Source organism: Trifolium pratense, linkage group LG6, assembly GCF_020283565.1.
Source record: "Trifolium pratense cultivar HEN17-A07 linkage group LG6, ARS_RC_1.1, whole genome shotgun sequence".
Taxonomy (NCBI): domain Eukaryota; kingdom Viridiplantae; phylum Streptophyta; class Magnoliopsida; order Fabales; family Fabaceae; genus Trifolium; species Trifolium pratense.
Genome location: NC_060064.1, coordinates 19,752,820 through 19,771,164, shown reverse-complemented (window position 1 = coordinate 19,771,164; position 18,345 = coordinate 19,752,820). Strand labels below are relative to the sequence as shown.

The 18,345-nt window shown below is 32.5% G+C and overlaps 2 protein-coding genes across 3 annotated transcripts; both read left to right on the top strand.

Annotated features, from left to right (window-relative positions):
* The first annotated feature begins 741 nt into the window (after positions 1–741).
* Positions 742–3,004, top strand: LOC123888288 (protein LURP-one-related 10-like). The gene is made up of 3 exons (XM_045937287.1): positions 742–1,228; positions 1,541–1,768; positions 1,883–3,004. The coding sequence occupies exons 1-3, from the start codon at positions 965–967 to the stop codon at positions 2,021–2,023; spliced, it is 633 nt and encodes a 210-aa protein (XP_045793243.1). The 5' UTR covers positions 742–964; the 3' UTR covers positions 2,024–3,004.
* A 7,057-nt stretch (positions 3,005–10,061) lies between these two features.
* Positions 10,062–16,945, top strand: LOC123888287 (TOM1-like protein 6). Of its 2 annotated transcripts, XM_045937285.1 has the most exons (9): positions 10,062–10,518; positions 11,037–11,115; positions 11,227–11,325; positions 13,326–13,439; positions 14,090–14,259; positions 14,379–14,460; positions 14,548–14,633; positions 14,737–15,021; positions 15,509–16,945. In XM_045937285.1, the coding sequence occupies exons 1-9, from the start codon at positions 10,397–10,399 to the stop codon at positions 16,749–16,751; spliced, it is 2,280 nt and encodes a 759-aa protein (XP_045793241.1). In that variant the 5' UTR covers positions 10,062–10,396; the 3' UTR covers positions 16,752–16,945. The 2 variants fall into 2 exon arrangements, with proteins under 2 accessions (XP_045793241.1, XP_045793242.1); XM_045937286.1 differs by lacking the exons at positions 10,062–10,518; positions 11,037–11,115; positions 11,227–11,325 and adding an exon at positions 13,144–13,275 and having other exon boundaries at positions 13,306–13,439.
* The last annotated feature ends 1,400 nt before the right edge of the window (positions 16,946–18,345 follow it).

Here is an 18,345-nt window from a genome sequence, read left to right as displayed (position 1 = left end):
TTTATCTTATTTTGTTTAACCTTAAATAGGTTAGGAAAAATCTTATGTTGTTTATGATCTTTAGCAAGATATTCTCTCCACAATGGTTACTTGAATGAGTTGATTGGTAGTTATATGATTCCTTTGAGAATCATACCTAATTGACTTGATTTGCATGTGTATGTGTGGTGCAACACAGACTAGACATATGCTTGTTTTTTTTTGACAGTCAGACTAGACATATGCTAACTAACTACTAAGATGTTTTTTTGTTGTTGAAATTTTAACAGTTTGATAAACTCAGTTTTAAACTTTGCAAATCCTTTAGATAATTTGAATATATGTGATCTAATGTAAGTTACATCTTTGAATTTTTACTTTCTATTAGTAACCATTAGAAGTGAGCAGTGAGGTACATCTTTGATATTTTTGTTGTAATTTGAAATCTTGGCTCAACTAATCAGGTATTTTTTTTTATTCTATTTCTGATCAACTACACCCTCTAGTTTTATATATAAGAAAACGTTGACTTTTTAGATATATTGTATAATTGATGTATCTAGACAATAATATCGTTTAGATATATTGATTTTACAATAATCTAAAAAGCAAATTTTTTCATATATAAGACTCGAAAAAGTATAATCCAATTATGCGGCTTTTTTGGGCAGCAAATCTTATTTGACCTATGGCATCATTATCATAATTAAACATTATTTGTTGACCCGTTCTGTTTCTTCTTGATCATTCATCACTCTAGGAATGGAATGTCTATTCTACACGCATACAAATATCTTAGACTTTAAACCATCAAAGCACCTTCGTGGTAATCTTCTTGTTCCCATTAATTCAACAAATGAAATTTATAAAACAAAGTTTAATTCCCAATCTCATTATTGATTATTATTCTCACATATATTACTAACCAAAACGAAACAAACAAGACTTTGATCAGCTAGCAGCATCATTTATCATCATCTTCATAATGGCTTATCCTTATAAGCCTTCTGCCTCTGCACCACCGATGCCGGCGCTTCCCACCACCATAATAGGCCCTCAATACTGTGCTCCTTATCACTTGGATCTTGCGGTCGTCAAAAAAGTCTTGACTATTTCCGATGGAAATTTCGCTGTCACCGATGTCAACGGCAACATCATCTTCAAAGTTAAGGGTTCTTTCTTAACCCTCCGTGACCGTCGTGTCTTGGTTGATGCCGCCGGTTACCCAATCACCACCTTACGTCGCAAGGTTCAACTTTGTTCTCTCTCACATATTTTTTTTGGTTACTTTTAATTTCAACAAAAGGTATTCTCTTCGTCCTAAATTATAAGAAAAAAATAACTAAAAAGGGAAAGCAGTTATTATATTAAAATCATAAGTAAGGTTTCTTAATAATAAAGTGAATTCTTTGTTTAGATATGTAACTCATGTATTTATTTGGTGAACTTTTCTATATGATATTGTAATTTCTTGAAAGAATTTATGTAAAAAAAACCTGGTAAGTGTAGTTCTGATGTAAAATTAAGTTGTATGATTTTCTTGATTGATTGATTGATGCAGATAGCGACTATGCATGATACGTGGAAAGCTTATAGGGGTGAAAGCACAAACTCTAAAGATCTGATATTTACATTAAAAAGATCATCCCTAATCCAGTTTAAGACCAAATTAGATGTGTTTCTAGCTAGTAACAAAAAACAAGATGTTTGTGACTTTAAAGTCAAAGGTAGTTGGTTCCAACGATCTTGCACTGTTTATGCTGGTGAATCTAACAACATTGTTGCCCAGGTAATAATAATTAAACTTAAATTAAGCTCCTCTAATTAGTTATTAATTATCACTTAAAGTATGTATGTATATACTAATCAAAACCCAATTTTCATGGCATCATTGTTATTGCAGATGCACAAAAAACACACTGTTAAGAATATTTTAATTGGTAAAGACCATTACATGGTCACGGTTTATCCCAATGTTGATTACGCTTTCATAGTGGCGTTAATTGTCATTCTTGACGAGATTAACGATGATAGTAGGCAATGATTATTTTTACTATGATTATTGTTACTACTTCTCTACCCTCACATGAATTGAGGGTATATGTCCTATGCTGACATGTCACCAATCAAATTCAGTCATATATGTGTCAGAGTCAAACATAAATAATTTTTTACAAAAAAGTAATTTTAATTACTTTAATTTTCAAATAATTATATTTTAGGTTACACATATTCTTATCATTTACTAAAAAACACTTTTCATAAATCCTATTCATCTTTTCTTACGATTCATCTTTTCTTACTTCGTAAGATCAAATTTTTTCGCTGGCGCTTCGCCTGTCAACGCCGCTTCACTTGTCCTCGTCGCTGCTTCCTAATTACTCTCTGTCGATATTCCTTGAGGGATTTGTAATTGCTATTTGAATTGTTAAATCGACAAATAGTGATTAAAACATACAAGAGAATAAAAAATAAAATCAATGTTACCTAGATGAACAGATTCTGGAACAAACGTAGCCAAAACAAAATTCTGAAAGACAATTGTGAAGAGGCCGATGATGGAGAAGTGATTCTGGAGCCTATGGAAGCGGCGATCTTCAAGGATCACAAGTGAAGCAGCGACGACGACAAGTGAAGCGACGACGACAAGCGAAGCGTCAGCAAAAAAATTTGATCTTACGGAGAAAGAAAAGATGAATTCATAAGAAAAAATGAATAGGATTTGTGAAAAGTGTTTTTTAGTAAATGATAAGAATATGTGTAACCTAAAATATAATTAATGAAAAGTAGTAACCTAAAATATAATTATTTGAAAATTAAAGTAGTTAAAATTACTTTTTGGTAAAAAAAAATATTAATGTTTGACTTGGACACATATGACTGAATTTAATTGGTGTCATGTCAGTATAGGACACCTACCCTCAATTTATGTGAGGGTTAATTAGAAAAATCCTTATTTTTTTGGTTAATGTTTACCATGTATTATTGAATTAAGAGATAGATTATAGATTGAAGTGACAATTATTTTGTAGGCTTAAATGCAGTTTTGCCCCCCCTGTTTTGATTAAATCGGAGTTTTACCCCCCCTGTTTTAAAACGCGGACTTTTACCCCCCCTGTTTTATAATTTTTTGGATTTTGCCCCCCCTAAAATTCTGTTTTCGAGTCACAACTTTAAAGCTTCGCACACAACTCAATTTTGATCAATAATTCACCAAAAGGATACCGAAATGACCGTAATCGAGTTATCTTTCCACATAATCAAACCCCACTAAATTTGGAGTTACAAAGAGAGATTAATTACCGTTTTAGTGAAGGTATGTCCCCCAAAATTCTGCAAAAAATCTGCTTTCGAGTCACAACTTCAAAGCTTCGCATACAACTCAATTTGGATCTATAATTCACCAAACGGCTACCGAAATGACCGTAATCGAGTTAGCTTTCCACAGAATCAAACCCCACTAAATTTGGAGTTACAGAGAGAGATTAATTACCGTTTTAGTGAAGGTATGTCCAATTACTAATTCTGCAGAAATCTACTTGTGATCTTCAAATTCAACATCGTCTACTGAACACATCGTAACTCCAAATTCGACGAAATTGAAATGCCAACAAGGGTAATTTCGTTAGATTTCCATACATGTAAATAGTATTAAAAAATGAGCTGCAGGGTGAGAGGAATGACAAAAATACCAGTAGTAGTTTCATACGATAATTAATTTGAACAGACCTTCACTAAAACGGTAATTAATCTCTCTCTGTAACTCCAAATTTAGTGGAGTTTGATTCTGTGGAAAACTAACTCGATTGCGATCCTTTCGGTACCAGTTTGGTGAATTATTGATCCAAATTGAGTTCTGTGCGAAGCTTTGAACTTGAGGCTCAGAAGCAGATTTTGTGCAAAATTTTGGTGGGGGGGCAAAATCCAACAAATTATAAAATAGGGGGGGTAAAATTCCGCATTTTAAAATAGGGGGGGTAAAATTCCACATTTTTCAAAATAGGGGGGGTAAAACTGCATTTAAGCCTATTTTGTATTTGTGCTGGACATTATTAATTAATTACCTAAATAGCAAATTTCATATTCTAAAGTAGGCTCCTTCTATCATGCATAAGTGAGATACATCTTTCAAATTTCATATTCCATTTGGATTTTTGAGTGAAGTGGACTTAAATTAGAGAGATAGAGAAGTGGGTATGGCGGTGAAATTTTGGAAACCGGAATCGGAGCTCCAAGAGAGAGGAGGAAGCTAATCAAAGGACAAACTAAGGATAATTTGTTAAGTGTTGTTCACCACATTAATGTCTTGATTAATAAATTAAAAGGTTAAAATTATTTGTGCACCATTATAAAAATATATTATTTGTGCACAGTAAATCATATACTTTTTCCGTCTATAACAACTTAAATGAAAATTACATTTAATTTACTCTGTCTCTTATCTTTCCCATAACCAATGATCAACAAAAATTGTTTTTAGATTTTTTCATGAAAGTGTTTTTACAAAAATAAATATGACATACACTCATGAAATTTATTTTTGTAAATCAATTAATAGTACAATAAATGAGTAAATAAAATTCATACCATGAGATCTAAAATAATAAAATTAGGGTCATGTTAACTTGTACCCTAAGGGCACATGTTAAGCTACCTAAAAATAGAAATATAGTATTTAATGATACAAAGAATTTAATGTTTAGATAATTGAATACACCACAAATTCAATAAATTTTTTCCACATTTATCTTCTTAACATGTGCCCTTAAGGGCACAAGTTAACATTCTCCATAAAATTATACTACTGATAGTATAAATTTAAAGCCTAAAAAAAAATATGAGGCTCAAAGCAACCGACTCACTTGCCTACCCTTGGCCATCATATAACAATTTAAGCATTTTGTGATGCAAATTAGGCAGCACTTATGACCACAAATCCACCTCTATGGCTCTATCAATTGTTTATCTTGGCCAGTCACGCATGAAAACTATAGTGCTGAGATTCAATATTTGTGAACAAACTTTGCTCAATGAGATGTTTCCCCTTGTATAAGTGTTAGTTAATACTTAATAGTTATATCATTGGTCGGCAAGTATAATGCAACACTTGTTACACTTCCACTGTTTTTTTATAAAAAAATTGTTACTAGTTTACTACAAGAAATTTGATTTTTGGCAACGCTTTTTTTGTTACAAGTCATTGGCAAAACTACATTTCTTCTAGAAAGGTAGTTTTTGCCAACGACTTGTAACAAAATAGGACGTGCCAAAAATCAAATTTCTTGTATATTTTTTGGAAACTAAATTTCAAAGACTAGTATATTTAAAATTTTACTTTTTTTAAAGGTATTTAAAATTTACTTATCAATTATTGATTAAACAACCTTAAAAATATAGTATATAAGAAAAAAGGGAGTAATTTTTGCTTGACCATTTCTATGTAAGTATTGCATGGTAGAGAGCCAAGTTCTTGACCAACTTCATCAATGAATATGCAATTATTTATGCTTTTTCAAGTCTCTTTTTCCTCTTTATTAAAAAAAAAGAGAAAAAAAAGAGAAGAAGAAACACCTTTATAAAAGTAGACTTTAAATTTTTCAAGTATAATTAATCTTTGTCATACCATTCCTTCCTGTCTTTTAAATATTCTTTTTTCAGATAAAACAGCATCCTAAGACACATGAGATGCTGAGATGCATATCCTAGTTTTCTTTCAATTTTTGTTTTATGACTATATTAAAAAATTAATCAAGAAATAATGGTACAATTTCTTCCAACATTTGCATAGTACAAAAAGCTACGGTTAAACCGATAGTTTCATTTTTGTTTTCTCAAAAAAGTATTATTTAATTTAAAATAAATTTTATAAGCATTTTTTATTTTAGAATACGTAATTTAATAGACAACAAATTTTATATTCCATTCTAAACTTAATTAGGATGTTAACGTTAACGTAGTTTAGACTAACACTTAACATTGATTAAAAAAGGATTAATACCTGCACTTCAACTCATACTAAACTTTGAACTCATACTTAAGATGATGGAGACAAGATTCTTCAAAAGACCTATTCATTTTCTCTCTCTCTCTCTCTCTCTCTCTCTCTCTCTCTCTCTCTCTCTCTATTTAATCATTTCATAAATAAATATTTAAATAACTCTTTTAAAATGGTCCTCCTAACTATTATAGATATAATATTTGTTATAAGTCCCTGGACATAGTTCAATCCATAAGATATTAAATTTTATATGTAGGATCGGTGTTCAAACCTTTGATATTTCACTTAAAAAAATTAATCAACATACTACTTGACCAAAAAAATACATATGTGGCAAACGGAGGTTGATGTGGCAGCTTGTGACGTGACAAACAACGATGATGTGTCAAAGATGATATTCAGTCATCTATTTGGAGGGAACAAATTCAAAAATTAAATTGCATAGAGAGACCAAATAAAAAAAAAAGTAATTGAAATTTTAAGATAAAATAACTCATTTTTATTTTATTTTTTCTTTCTTTTGAATATCTCAAATCACATCCATTAAAACATGTTTTGGTGGTGGACGGTGATTTCATCCGATAATTGGAAGAAACTGAATTGTGTTTTAGGGTTTTTAATTAGGATAGTCGGTGATGATTTCATGTTTGAATTTGAGGTTTACTTTTTACAAAATGCAAATAACAACATCACGTGTTTAAATATCTCTTTCTCTCACACACACACACACATAAATTGCTTCTTTTTCCGATTTAAATCCAAATATTTTTTGCTTATGTTGAAAAATTGGGGAATTAATTTGAACGTGAGCTAAGAAAAAATATAAGTTTGTGTTGAATTTGTCAACAACAATAATATGGCTCATGTTGAATCTATTACGGTTGAAGAAGAAGAAAAAAAGAGAAAGAAAAATTACAAAGATAGAGAAGAACACATTTGATTTATAGATTGAAAGAGAATTCTAATAGTCTCAATATCTAAACAAGAAGAAAATATTGTTCAAAAAAATAAGAAGAAAATATCGTTTTAGTATCTTCAACATAGATTTCTAGACTTATAGAAATATGAGTTAATTTATGGGTTTAGAGAAACAAGAAGAAAAAAATATTTTTGGGTTCAATGTTGTTTTCATTTTTCGATTTGGTCCTTCTAAGTAGATGATTGGGCATCATCTTTGACACATCATCATCACTTTGCCACGTCACACGCTGCCACATCAGAACCAGTTTGCCACATATGCATTTTTTTTAACAAAATTTGACGCCAGGGACCAAAATCAAAAGGATTTGCACATTCAAAGATTTTTTTTAAAACAAAAAAACATACAAGGATGAAATCCAAAAACTCGCGAACTTATAAGGACGAATTGATTATTTACGCAAAAAAAAAAATAATGTTTATCATGTGTATTGAGAAAAACCTATATCTAACGAGTGATATTTTGGGTACCAAAAACAAAAGAGTGACATCTTTTAGATTTTAATTAAGTTGGTATTCTTATTAATAACTATTTTGCTTATTCAAAAAAAGACACCTATAATCGTCTCTGAAATTTTGAATACCTTATGCGATCTATGATTATGATGCCAAATTTTTAGAATAGAAGTTTGAGCGAAGTTTTATAATTTAATATATTCATTTTATTATAATTTTGGTTTTGTTAATTTTTTTACAATTATATTTGATTTGGCTGAAAATTTAAATTTAGTATTAATTTTAATTATTTGATTTATTAAAAAAGTGTAAATAAAAGAATTTAGACGATTTATCAAAATAAAAAATTTAGACAAAGAGTAAAAATAGAAGAAAAAAGTTTACACTCTTATGAATAATAAGTCTTAGTGAAAGCCTTAATGAATGTCCATTTTATCTCTTCCATTTCATATAACTCCTACTAGTGAGTAGACTTTAATTACCTTTGTTCTTTCACTTACTTCTTTGTGTCCTATAAATAGGACTCTTGTTATGATGTAAAAACACACATGTGAAGAGTTGAATACAAAACTCTCATTCTCTCTATCTTTATATGTAATAGTTTGAGCCCCTCTCTTAGACGATCCCGGCACTGCCACCTCACAATCTTCTCTACTCCCCTCTCTAGGAGGGTTTTTGTCTTTTGTGGGAATGGAACAACGTACCATGAGGTTCAAGTACGTGTTCAATCTATTCTCACTACTAATCGAGCTAACAGCTCGGCCCTGTCTCTTAGGTGATCTCGCCACTACCACCTCACGATCTTCTATAATCCACTCTCTAGTAGAGTTTCTGCCTTATGTGAGAATTGAACCACGTACCAAGAATTCAAGTAGTTATATAGAGGTGAGCAAATTCCATGCTAAAACTAATTTTTGTACTTCACCCTAAAATTGGAGCAATTTGGAAAGGAAAGAAGTTAAACTTTTAAAATTATAATCATGTGTTCAAAATTACCCTCATCCATATCTGTTTAAGTTTTAAGAATATTTAAAATTGTTTGTCTTCTGTTTCGGACTGCCCAAACCCATATTTGTTAGCTGGATTGACCGAATCATACTTAGTTAGGCCGGTTATACAGTAGACACGCTTTAAAACACAAACGATTACCACTTGATGAACGACACGTGTGACCTCCAAATTTAGCCTTCTAATCATCAGTCAACACATGTCCACATGACAGATGTCCAAGAGAATATTATAGGTCCCCAAAACCCTAAGTGTATGTTTGGTTTAACAAAAATAAAGAGGAAAGAAAGAAAAACACAAAAATAATCCATAAATAATATTTTATTCATAAAAATAATCTTTAGTTTATTTTTTTTAATGTATTAACTTAGTTCCCGTTTGGATTATCTTATTTTTGAGCTTATGAAAACAACTTATGCAAATTTTAGGTATTATTATAAGTTTGTCAAGGTAGTTTATGACAGGGGCGTCTCCGGGTTTTAGGAGGTCCTGTGCAAAATATAAAAGTGGCCCCTTAACATAAAAAAATTAATTTTTTTTTAAAAAAAAACTGTCGATTTAAATTGCGTATAATATAAAAAAAAAATCATTTTTATTCTTGTAAACATATAGATTATCAATATTAAACCAATTGCATCAAATCAAATGGGATAAGAAATACAAAATAATTATCTTTATATATAACGTCAAAAAGGAACCTCATAATCTAAGTTTAAATTTTATGAAAAGATTAAAATGGACTAAAACTATATTTACGAGTATAGATAATTAATCTATTGATACTCATATGATATTATATGAACATTAACAATATATAACTATTAGTTTAGGGCCTAAAAATTAATATATTAATAAATATCTGATATTTTATAGGTATAAATAATATATAAGTAATATTATAGGACCTCAAAATTTTGAGCCGAGGCCCTTAAAATTTTGAGACCCGATGCCGTCGCACACGTTGCACATGTGTGCAAGCCGCCCCTGGTTTATGATAACATAGCTTGTAAAATAACATAAAACCTAATTTATATTGCATAAGCCGTTTGCATAAACTCAAAAATAAGTTCATTCAAACGAACCCTAGATTCGAATTTCATAGAAGTTCCCTATCATTTAATTATATAGAAACATAATTGGAAATATAAAAAACCCACTTTGGTCCATAGGTATTGGCTTGAGTCCTTGGAATATGTTCCTCTCAAGGTTTCATGTTCGATTTCTCCTAGTGCCAATTTCGGTGGGCTAAGTCCAAACAGAGCAAAAAAAAACTCTGTCTTTAAATGAATCGCCTGCAAGTGAGTAGTGAGATTGGTCTTTGGATTAATCGGTCCTAGAGCCGTATCTCAAGTTTTTTTTAAAAAAAATGGAAATATAAAAAATATATTTATTAATCTAATTATTACTATTATTATTAAAAGAAAAAGAAACTAGAGAAAGAAACTTCAGCATGACACAGCAACATCACGATCCTATTACAGTGACGATGAATAGGAAAAAATAAGCCAAATTCAACTTTCCTTACCATCAAAATATGCCACGTGGCGCGTGATATTAAACACTCAAAATCCGCGCGTGAGTCATACAACACCGCCCAATAATCGCAAGCTCCTTTCAGCCAAATAAATAAATCGAATAATACGAATTTTCCGGGAAAATACTTTTTTTCTTTCAAGAAAATCTTTTCGCAAAAATTAAAATTTCGCCGAATCCACTTTTTAGCACAAAAAAAATAAAAAAAATAAAAACAAACATAAAAACCGACGACTTTTCGAATCATGATGATTATTGCAATTGATTTTTGTTTTGTTCATGTTCATGTTCATGAATTGTGCTTGCGCTAGGGTTTCGTAATTTTCCTTTAATTGAGAAATTTGCCTTCAAAGTTTTAATCTTTTTCCGTTTTTGAGTATTGGGTCGTTGATCGAAATCGAATTTAAGGTGTTTGAAGAAAGTTCAAAGAGAAAGGGGAAAAAAATGATGGCTGTTTCTTCTTCTTCAGCTAGTGTCGCAGTAGATAAAGCAACTAGCGATCTTCTTATGGGTCCTGATTGGACCATGAACATCGAAATTTGTGATTCAATCAATTCTAATCATTGGTAAAATCTTCAACTATAAGCAAAAGAGAAAGAAAATTAGATAGCATATCAATTTATAATTTCTTTTTTGTTATGAATGGGTTTGACTTTAATCATCTACCACATGTTTGTGATTTTATGGTTTTAAATATGATATATGATGTTCCATGCAGATGTTTATGGGTTGTTGTTATGATAATGAAATTTGGGGCAAAAAAAAAAATACTAATTTTAGGTGTTATTGATGATATTATTATTTTATCATGTTTTTCTGATGAATTAATCAAGAGTAAGTTTCTCAAAAAATTTTAATTACTGTTTTAGAATTTTTTTTTCATGCATAATTGTTGGTGTGAAAGTGTAACAATAATTTATAGTGTAAATTTTTATCGTAGAAACAATTTTCAGTGAATTTTAGAACAAACTTACTAGGTTGTCTCTTTGGTTTTCTCTACTTTTTTTTTTTTCACTTCAATGAATTTGTGTTTTGGAAAATTAGTGATTTTTTAACTGAATATTTGGTATTCTTAATTTATCAGGCAGCCAAAAGATGTGGTAAAAGCTGTGAAGAAGAGAATACAGCATAGGAGCTCTAAAGTTCAAATACTAGCTCTCACGGTACTTTGTTGGCAATGTTTTTAGGATTCACCTTTGCATATTTACTTCAATACTTCTGAATTCATTTTTGTTTGGAACATGATTTATGGTTTCTTGTTGTCTATTGATTAGCTTCTGGAGACAATGGTGAAGAATTGTGGTGATTACGTGCACTTTCAAATTGCTGAGAGGAATGTATTGGAGGAGATGATAAAGATCGTTAGGAAGAAGGTAAGTTGGCGGTGATTGGAAACTTTTGAGTTTTGATGCATTCTGTTATAATTTGCACATTTGATGCTCAAAACAAATTGTTGTTGCATATCTATATACTTAATATTAGCTAGTAATTTGTTTTCTTCGAAATAATAAATCAAGCCTGTAGTTGTTCAACCTTCAACTCCACCCTTGACAACCTTTCTGTTATCGATAGTTTTTATATTAGTATATTAGTAAAAGTAAAAATAAAATTATCAAGAGAAATACAGAAAACATTGAGAAGAGACTGATGATAATCAAGATTTTCATATTGATGATGTGATTCACACCTGCAACTCTTTTCTGATAGTGGAAATAATTTTTGTTTCTCTCGGCTGAACTGTTGTGCGGCGGAGTGCGGACTGCTTTGGAAATTTACCTATAGAGTGATTAGTATCAATATCAAAGTTCAATGCAAACATCATGACTTAATTTACTTCATTAATATGGCATTTGGTATTGTTGTCGTTTACTGCGCCGCATGCCTTGTTTAATTGATATGCAAATGAAGTTTGTGGCGCTACTCATGTATATCATTAATGACCTTTATCTTATACTGTCTACGGTCTAGTCGAGATTTCTCATGTCATTCCTGTATTCAACCACTGTAATCATGGTTGTAGACTTCAAAATTTAAAGCCACTGTCCTTCAACCTTTAAAAGGTTATGGGGTCATGCAGGGGCGGATCTTTTCTAGGGAGGGGATGTGCCATGGCACCCCTCAAAGTTTTATTCTTTTTAGTTTTATCTATATATTACAAGTTTCCCCAAATATTGTCAATTTTATCTAATGGCGTAGTGGCAATAGTTGGTTTTGCGAGTGGATGGTTCGGTGATCGATCCCGATATTTGCCATTTTTTGTGTATTATTACTTCATTATTGAAAAAATGGGATGAGAAGGATTGAACCCGTGCATGTGAGGTAAAAGGTAGCGATTTTTACCACTGCGCCAAGATACAAATTTGTTTTGTACATTAAATGTTAATAATCATTATAAATATGACCACATCTAAAATTTCAGTCAAGATCTGCCACTGGGCACTGAGGCAGGGACGGAGGCACATAGACCATCCTGGGGGCACAAGCCTGCACTACATTTTGAGAATTTTTTTTATATAGTATGCATGTGTTCACACTTGACTAACTAGGCCCACAATAATTAATCACCCAATAGAAAGTTTGATCTATTGTTTAGCTATTGCTTGTTTGAGATTGGAATGTTTTCAACAATAACTTTGATATTTATTTAGCTATTGGCTCAATTTTATCGTTCAAAGTTTTCTCCTATTCAATTATTGGCTCTAGATTTTCAACTTAAAAATTATTTTATAGATGTATGTTGTGAAGATGCATTTTCAAAATTAGAGGGGATTAGTGATATATTAGTATAAAATTACAGTGGAGACAAGAAAACATATTGTTTATCTGTTAGTATATATATTTTTTTAAAGTTATCTTTGATACTACATGTGGCAACAACAACTACTGAAAGAGCTTTCTCTGCTATGAAGATTATCAAGAATGAGTTGCAAAATAGCATGGTGGATCAATGATAAATGATTGTTTAGTTACTTATATAAAGATGTTTTTATTGAGATTGAAAATGAGAAAATCATTCAATATTTTCAAAATATGGCAGATCGTAGAGAAAATTTGTGATGTATATATATATTTATGCGCTAAAAAATGAAATATAAAATATATTTAATGCTACAAATATATGGTGCCCCCTCTCCATGAAATTTCTGGCTCCGTCACTGCACTGAGGTCATAAGCTCAAAATTATCTGAAATTTTATGTGCGGTATTTCCTGTACGAAATATTACTGTGCAATGTTAAGTTGGTGCCCTTATATGATTGATTATTAATTAATTAACCTAAATATGGATGGTATTTACCTAGGCAAAACAATTTAGGATTTTAAAATTCTTGTAAGTTGTCTCGTCTAACATAAATACATGTGGTGATCATTTAGGCAGACATGCAAGTGAGGGATAAAATTTTAGTACTGCTCGACTCGTGGCAAGAGGCATTTGGGGGTGCTGGTGGAAAATATCCTCAGTACTATTGGGCGTACGAGGAATTAAAGGTTAGTATACAGCTGTCTACTCAATAATATTTCTTGATTGTCTTTTATACAGTCTATCTTGATAGCGTCATGTGTAAAGCGGGAAGCTAGATAAACTCAAAATTAGTATTCACTTAACATCTGTGGATTTTCTATTACATGACGTTTCACTTTTGCAAATTTTAAGAAAACAACTTTTCTTATGATATATTTTTCCAAATTTGTATTTTATAACTTAACTTGGCACCTCAATAATTTGGATAGATGTTTTATATACAAACCTAATGTGAATAGATGAATTCTAAAGGTTTGTTTTTGTTTCAGAAAACATTTTCTATTTTCAGTTTCAAATACAAAAGTGCCACCTAGTTTTTCATTTTGTTTCCTGTTTTTAAAGTTTTGAACTATTTCTTATACAAACCGTGAAAAATCAGAAATAAAGTAAAAATACAGTGGCATGTAAAATGTTTCCAGAAGTCAAACAAGTCCTAAGGTTTCTCTCAGAACCTCAGTATGCAGAACTGTCGTTGTTTTTGTTGCTAAATTAAGTTGAACTTTGTGATTGAATTTGAAACAGCATTAATGTCTGTAAACCATAGTTACACGAATCATAATTCAATGACTGTTAGATCATATCATCAAATTATTGTGTTGAATTTTATAAATGGCAGCGGTCTGGAGTTTCTTTTCCGAAGCGTTCACCGGATGCAGCTCCAATATTTACTCCACCTCCTACTCATCCATCTTCATCTTCAAGAAATATGCATCCTGGATTTGGGATGCCAAGTAATTCTTCCAAAACACTTGATGAAACAATGGCAACAGAGATAGAAAGTTTGAGGTGAAACTCTGATTTTTTTTTTGTCTGCTCACCTATGCTTCTGTGTTTATGTGTCACTGAATTTCCATATGCTGCCAGCTTCGTCTTTTGGCTAATTTTCCCTTTAAATAAATCCTTAGTATGTCAAGCTTGGAATCCATGCGGCATGTGTTGGACCTTTTGAGTGACATGCTACAAGCTGTAAATCCTAATGACCGTGCGGTATGTTAAACGGTGTTGCTTGACCTTTCTAAATCCTCTTTGCAACCAAGTAAATTGGTTTAAGTGTTTGCTTTTTATGCTCTCTAGGCTGTGAAAGATGAAGTAATTGTTGATCTTGTTGATCGATGTCGCACCAACCAGAAAAAATTGATGCAGATGCTGACAACAACTGGGTTAGTTCCATTAAATAAGTTATAGCATGCGGCACATCTCAAATATAATTGTGTGTCTATAGGATTTGCGGAATAATATTGTTTTATCATGGTTATGTTGTAGGGATGAGGAACTTCTTGGGCGGGGCCTTGAACTGAATGATAGTATTCAAAGTTTGCTTGCGAGGCATGATGCAATAGCTTCTGGAGCTTCTTTTCCAAGTCATGGTGCAAGTTCAAGCACTATATCATCTGAAGGTCAATCAAGTGTCAATCAAAATGAAGTGAAGAGCCCCAGCCCGGCTGAATCTTCAACACCAAAAGCTAGCCCTCTTGCTGCAGTTTATTCTGAGCCAAGGGGAGAGAGTGATGAAGAGGAAGAAGATGAATTTGCACAGCTTGCTCGAAGGTATCTTAAAACTGATAATGTTTCTTAAATTGATATTTTATTGCTCATGGTTATTATGGGAACAATTTTCTTTTCCACTGCACCTTTCATATGAAATTAGAAGTGTTACATGACCAACATCGAAAAACATAAATAGTTTCGCATGTCCTCCACACCATGCATTTTGGTGATATTCATGACAATGTGTTGATTTGCATGGTCAAGTGAATTCTGTACTGGTTATGTTCAGCTGAAATAGGGAATCATTGCATGAAGTGTTTGTTTGTTTTTTTTTTTTAAAATTCACACTGCATGCCATTTTATTCTATCGTATTTGACAAAGCACGGTATATTATATGCCTATAAGTCTTTTTTCATCATCAAAGAATTTCATGTAAATTGGCATAAGCAACATGTTTGTGGTCAAATTGTAATTATTCCAATTGTTCAACTTTTTCAATAATTTTTAATCAATTAATTAATTTGTTTGAACTCTTCACTACGGCAGGCATTCTAAGACACAATCAGTGGCTTCTAAAGATGCTACAATTGGTTCTAGTGAAAATTCAGGGTCAATGAACACCAACAGCACGACTCCAAATGTTCCAGAGACCTCAACTTCTATCCCATCCTTGGCATTAGCTCTTCCCGACCCGCCGGCACCTATTAGTACTACATCAAAAGATCAGGACATCATTGACTTACTGAGTATCACTTTGTCCCTGGCACCATCTTCTCCACCGCCAACAACATATGCTCCATCATCAGCTCCTACCCAAGGCGGCATGCATCAGATACCTGTTCCATCCAGTGCAGACAGTTATTCTTATTCTCCCCAATCATATCCTGGAAATTCGCCATTCAACAGTTACGTAGCTCCTTGGGCTCAACCTCAATCTAAGTCAGAGTTTCAAACCCAGCCTCCACAACAGATGTATCAATCCCGATCCCAACCCACAACCCCGCTCTCATCTCAACAATTGCATGCACATTATCAATCCGAGCAACAGATGCATCAATCCCGATCCCAACCCAACACCCCGCCCTCATCTCAACAATTGCATGCACATTATCAATCCGAGCAACAAATGTATCAATCCCGATCCCAACCCAACACCCCACCCTCATCTCAACAATTGCATGCACATTATCAACATAACCAACAACCCCAATCTGAACTAGCTCAATCACAGCTGCAGAATCAACACTTCCAATATAGGCCTCACCAACATAATGAACCCCAACCATCACAATATCAGCCTCAACAGCGTCCACATTTACAGCCTCAACCACAACCGCAGTTGCAAATACAGTCTCCGCATCAGCCTCAACCCCAACCACCGATGCAATTACAGTCTCAGCAATCTCAACCGCAGCCACAATATCAGAACCAACATGCTCAATACCCTGCAAGATATCCTCCACCACCATGGGCTGCTACACCTGGATATGCCAACTATCAAAGCCATTTATCGGCTCAAAATGCTATTTCAACCTCTCAAGGCAACAGCGCAACAGCATCATATCCTCTTGCTGCACAAGGGGTTAGGCCCTTGCAACATCAGCATTCACTCCCTTCACAAGCAGTTGATCCGAGGGCGGTAAATTCTGGACAAAGACCCTTCATTCCCTCTTACAGGTTATTTGAAGATTTGAATGTATTTGGAAACACAGATGGAAGGGTAAGTGGTACATCATCCAACGTGTCGGGGGCAATGGGACCCGGTATGGTCGGGGGAGGACGTAAGTGAAGTTTTTAGTTTTATATTCATCTAATGTAAAGAAAAAAGTGATGTGCTGTATATCAACAGTATTGTTAGATTCTTCACATTTGCTGATTATCTAAGTTGTTTAGATTGATGGAAGTCATTAGTTTTGAGTGCTACCTAACCTCAGATATGACAGACATGGAACATTCTTTGATATAAGATTTTAGTTTCTGGCAGTGGTTCTTACTTTCAATTTCTTTCATTTCATTGATTCTTCAAGCTTAGTTTAGACTTTAGAGGTGTTTATGTTGTACTTGCATGTGTTTCATAGATTTATAGCATGTTTGGATTCGCGTTCATGTGTCAATTCTCGTTTCCCAATGTCATTTCCACTGCAAATATTCTGAAGCTACAAATTGAAGCGTCTAATAATTGTGCGTTTAAATGGTTCTGAACATATGCTGAAGCCGTTTAAATGGTTCAGAACATATACTTAAGCTGATAAATGTAACATGGTTTTATTAGTAGACAGATCCATGCAGACACATCACACATCTGATTATGGATATTTTTATATGTATAATTCTTGTCTTTTTTTTTTTTTTTTATGTTGGAATTTATGTATTTGATCATGGTTGCAGAGAGAAGCTAAACAATTATGTCTTTCATTTTGAGCTAATGCATGTGGAACTGTTATTTTTATGTTGGTTTTTCATTTTTTTTTATCAATCCCCTGGTTCTCTCAGGAGAAGTGAGTCTTGGTAATTCAAAATTCGGTCACGAGGTAAATAAAACTTATTTTTATTTTTCCTTTTTACCCCTAAAATAATCAAATTTTACTTTCTATTTCGGGATTGGATTTATGAATTCAAAACATGAAATTGTTAATTATAGGTCTGTATAAGATTTCTACCAAAAAATAGGTCTATGTAAGTTTGCTAAAATTACATAAATATTGTGGGATGGAGATAATAATATATTAGTTGACTTATATATGAAATGTGAGCATGTGACTTTTTTTGGTAAATGAAATGTGATACTTTTTGAAGATGTGACGATGGATATGTTAATATAATCCGGATGTATTATTGAAACACAAATTTTTACACTTAATGGAAAAAACACAACAACAAAAAAACAATTAAAATCTAGAGAAGAGTGTTAGAGATTTGTTAACAGGTTAGCACACCGGTTATAGTCTCGTGACACATGTGATAAATTGAGGTTCTTCATCCATGGCAGTGGAGTAGAGAGATCACCACTTGAAGTAGAGGATGGAGAAAAGCATTTGGAAGTGTACCCTAAGTAATCATATTAACAACAACCAACAACCAAACTAAGTATCACGAAAATAGCACGAAATGTTGCACAAAAAGAGCAAGAGTTTAAGCTACAAATCATCGATCACTTGTTTTTGTCTACACGTCATAAAACTTTTCTTTCATCACTCACACTCAAGCACTTCATTCTCATCATATTTCTGAGTTTACTGAGTGTTTCTATTTGCTTCTCAAACAAGAACTGTATTTATCTTGTAACAGAAGATTGCTCAAGTCAATATATAACTATGATTGAGTGTTACCTTGTAAAATCTGTAGGAGTAAGTAGATTGAGCTTGTAGGGCTTGAGGTTTTTG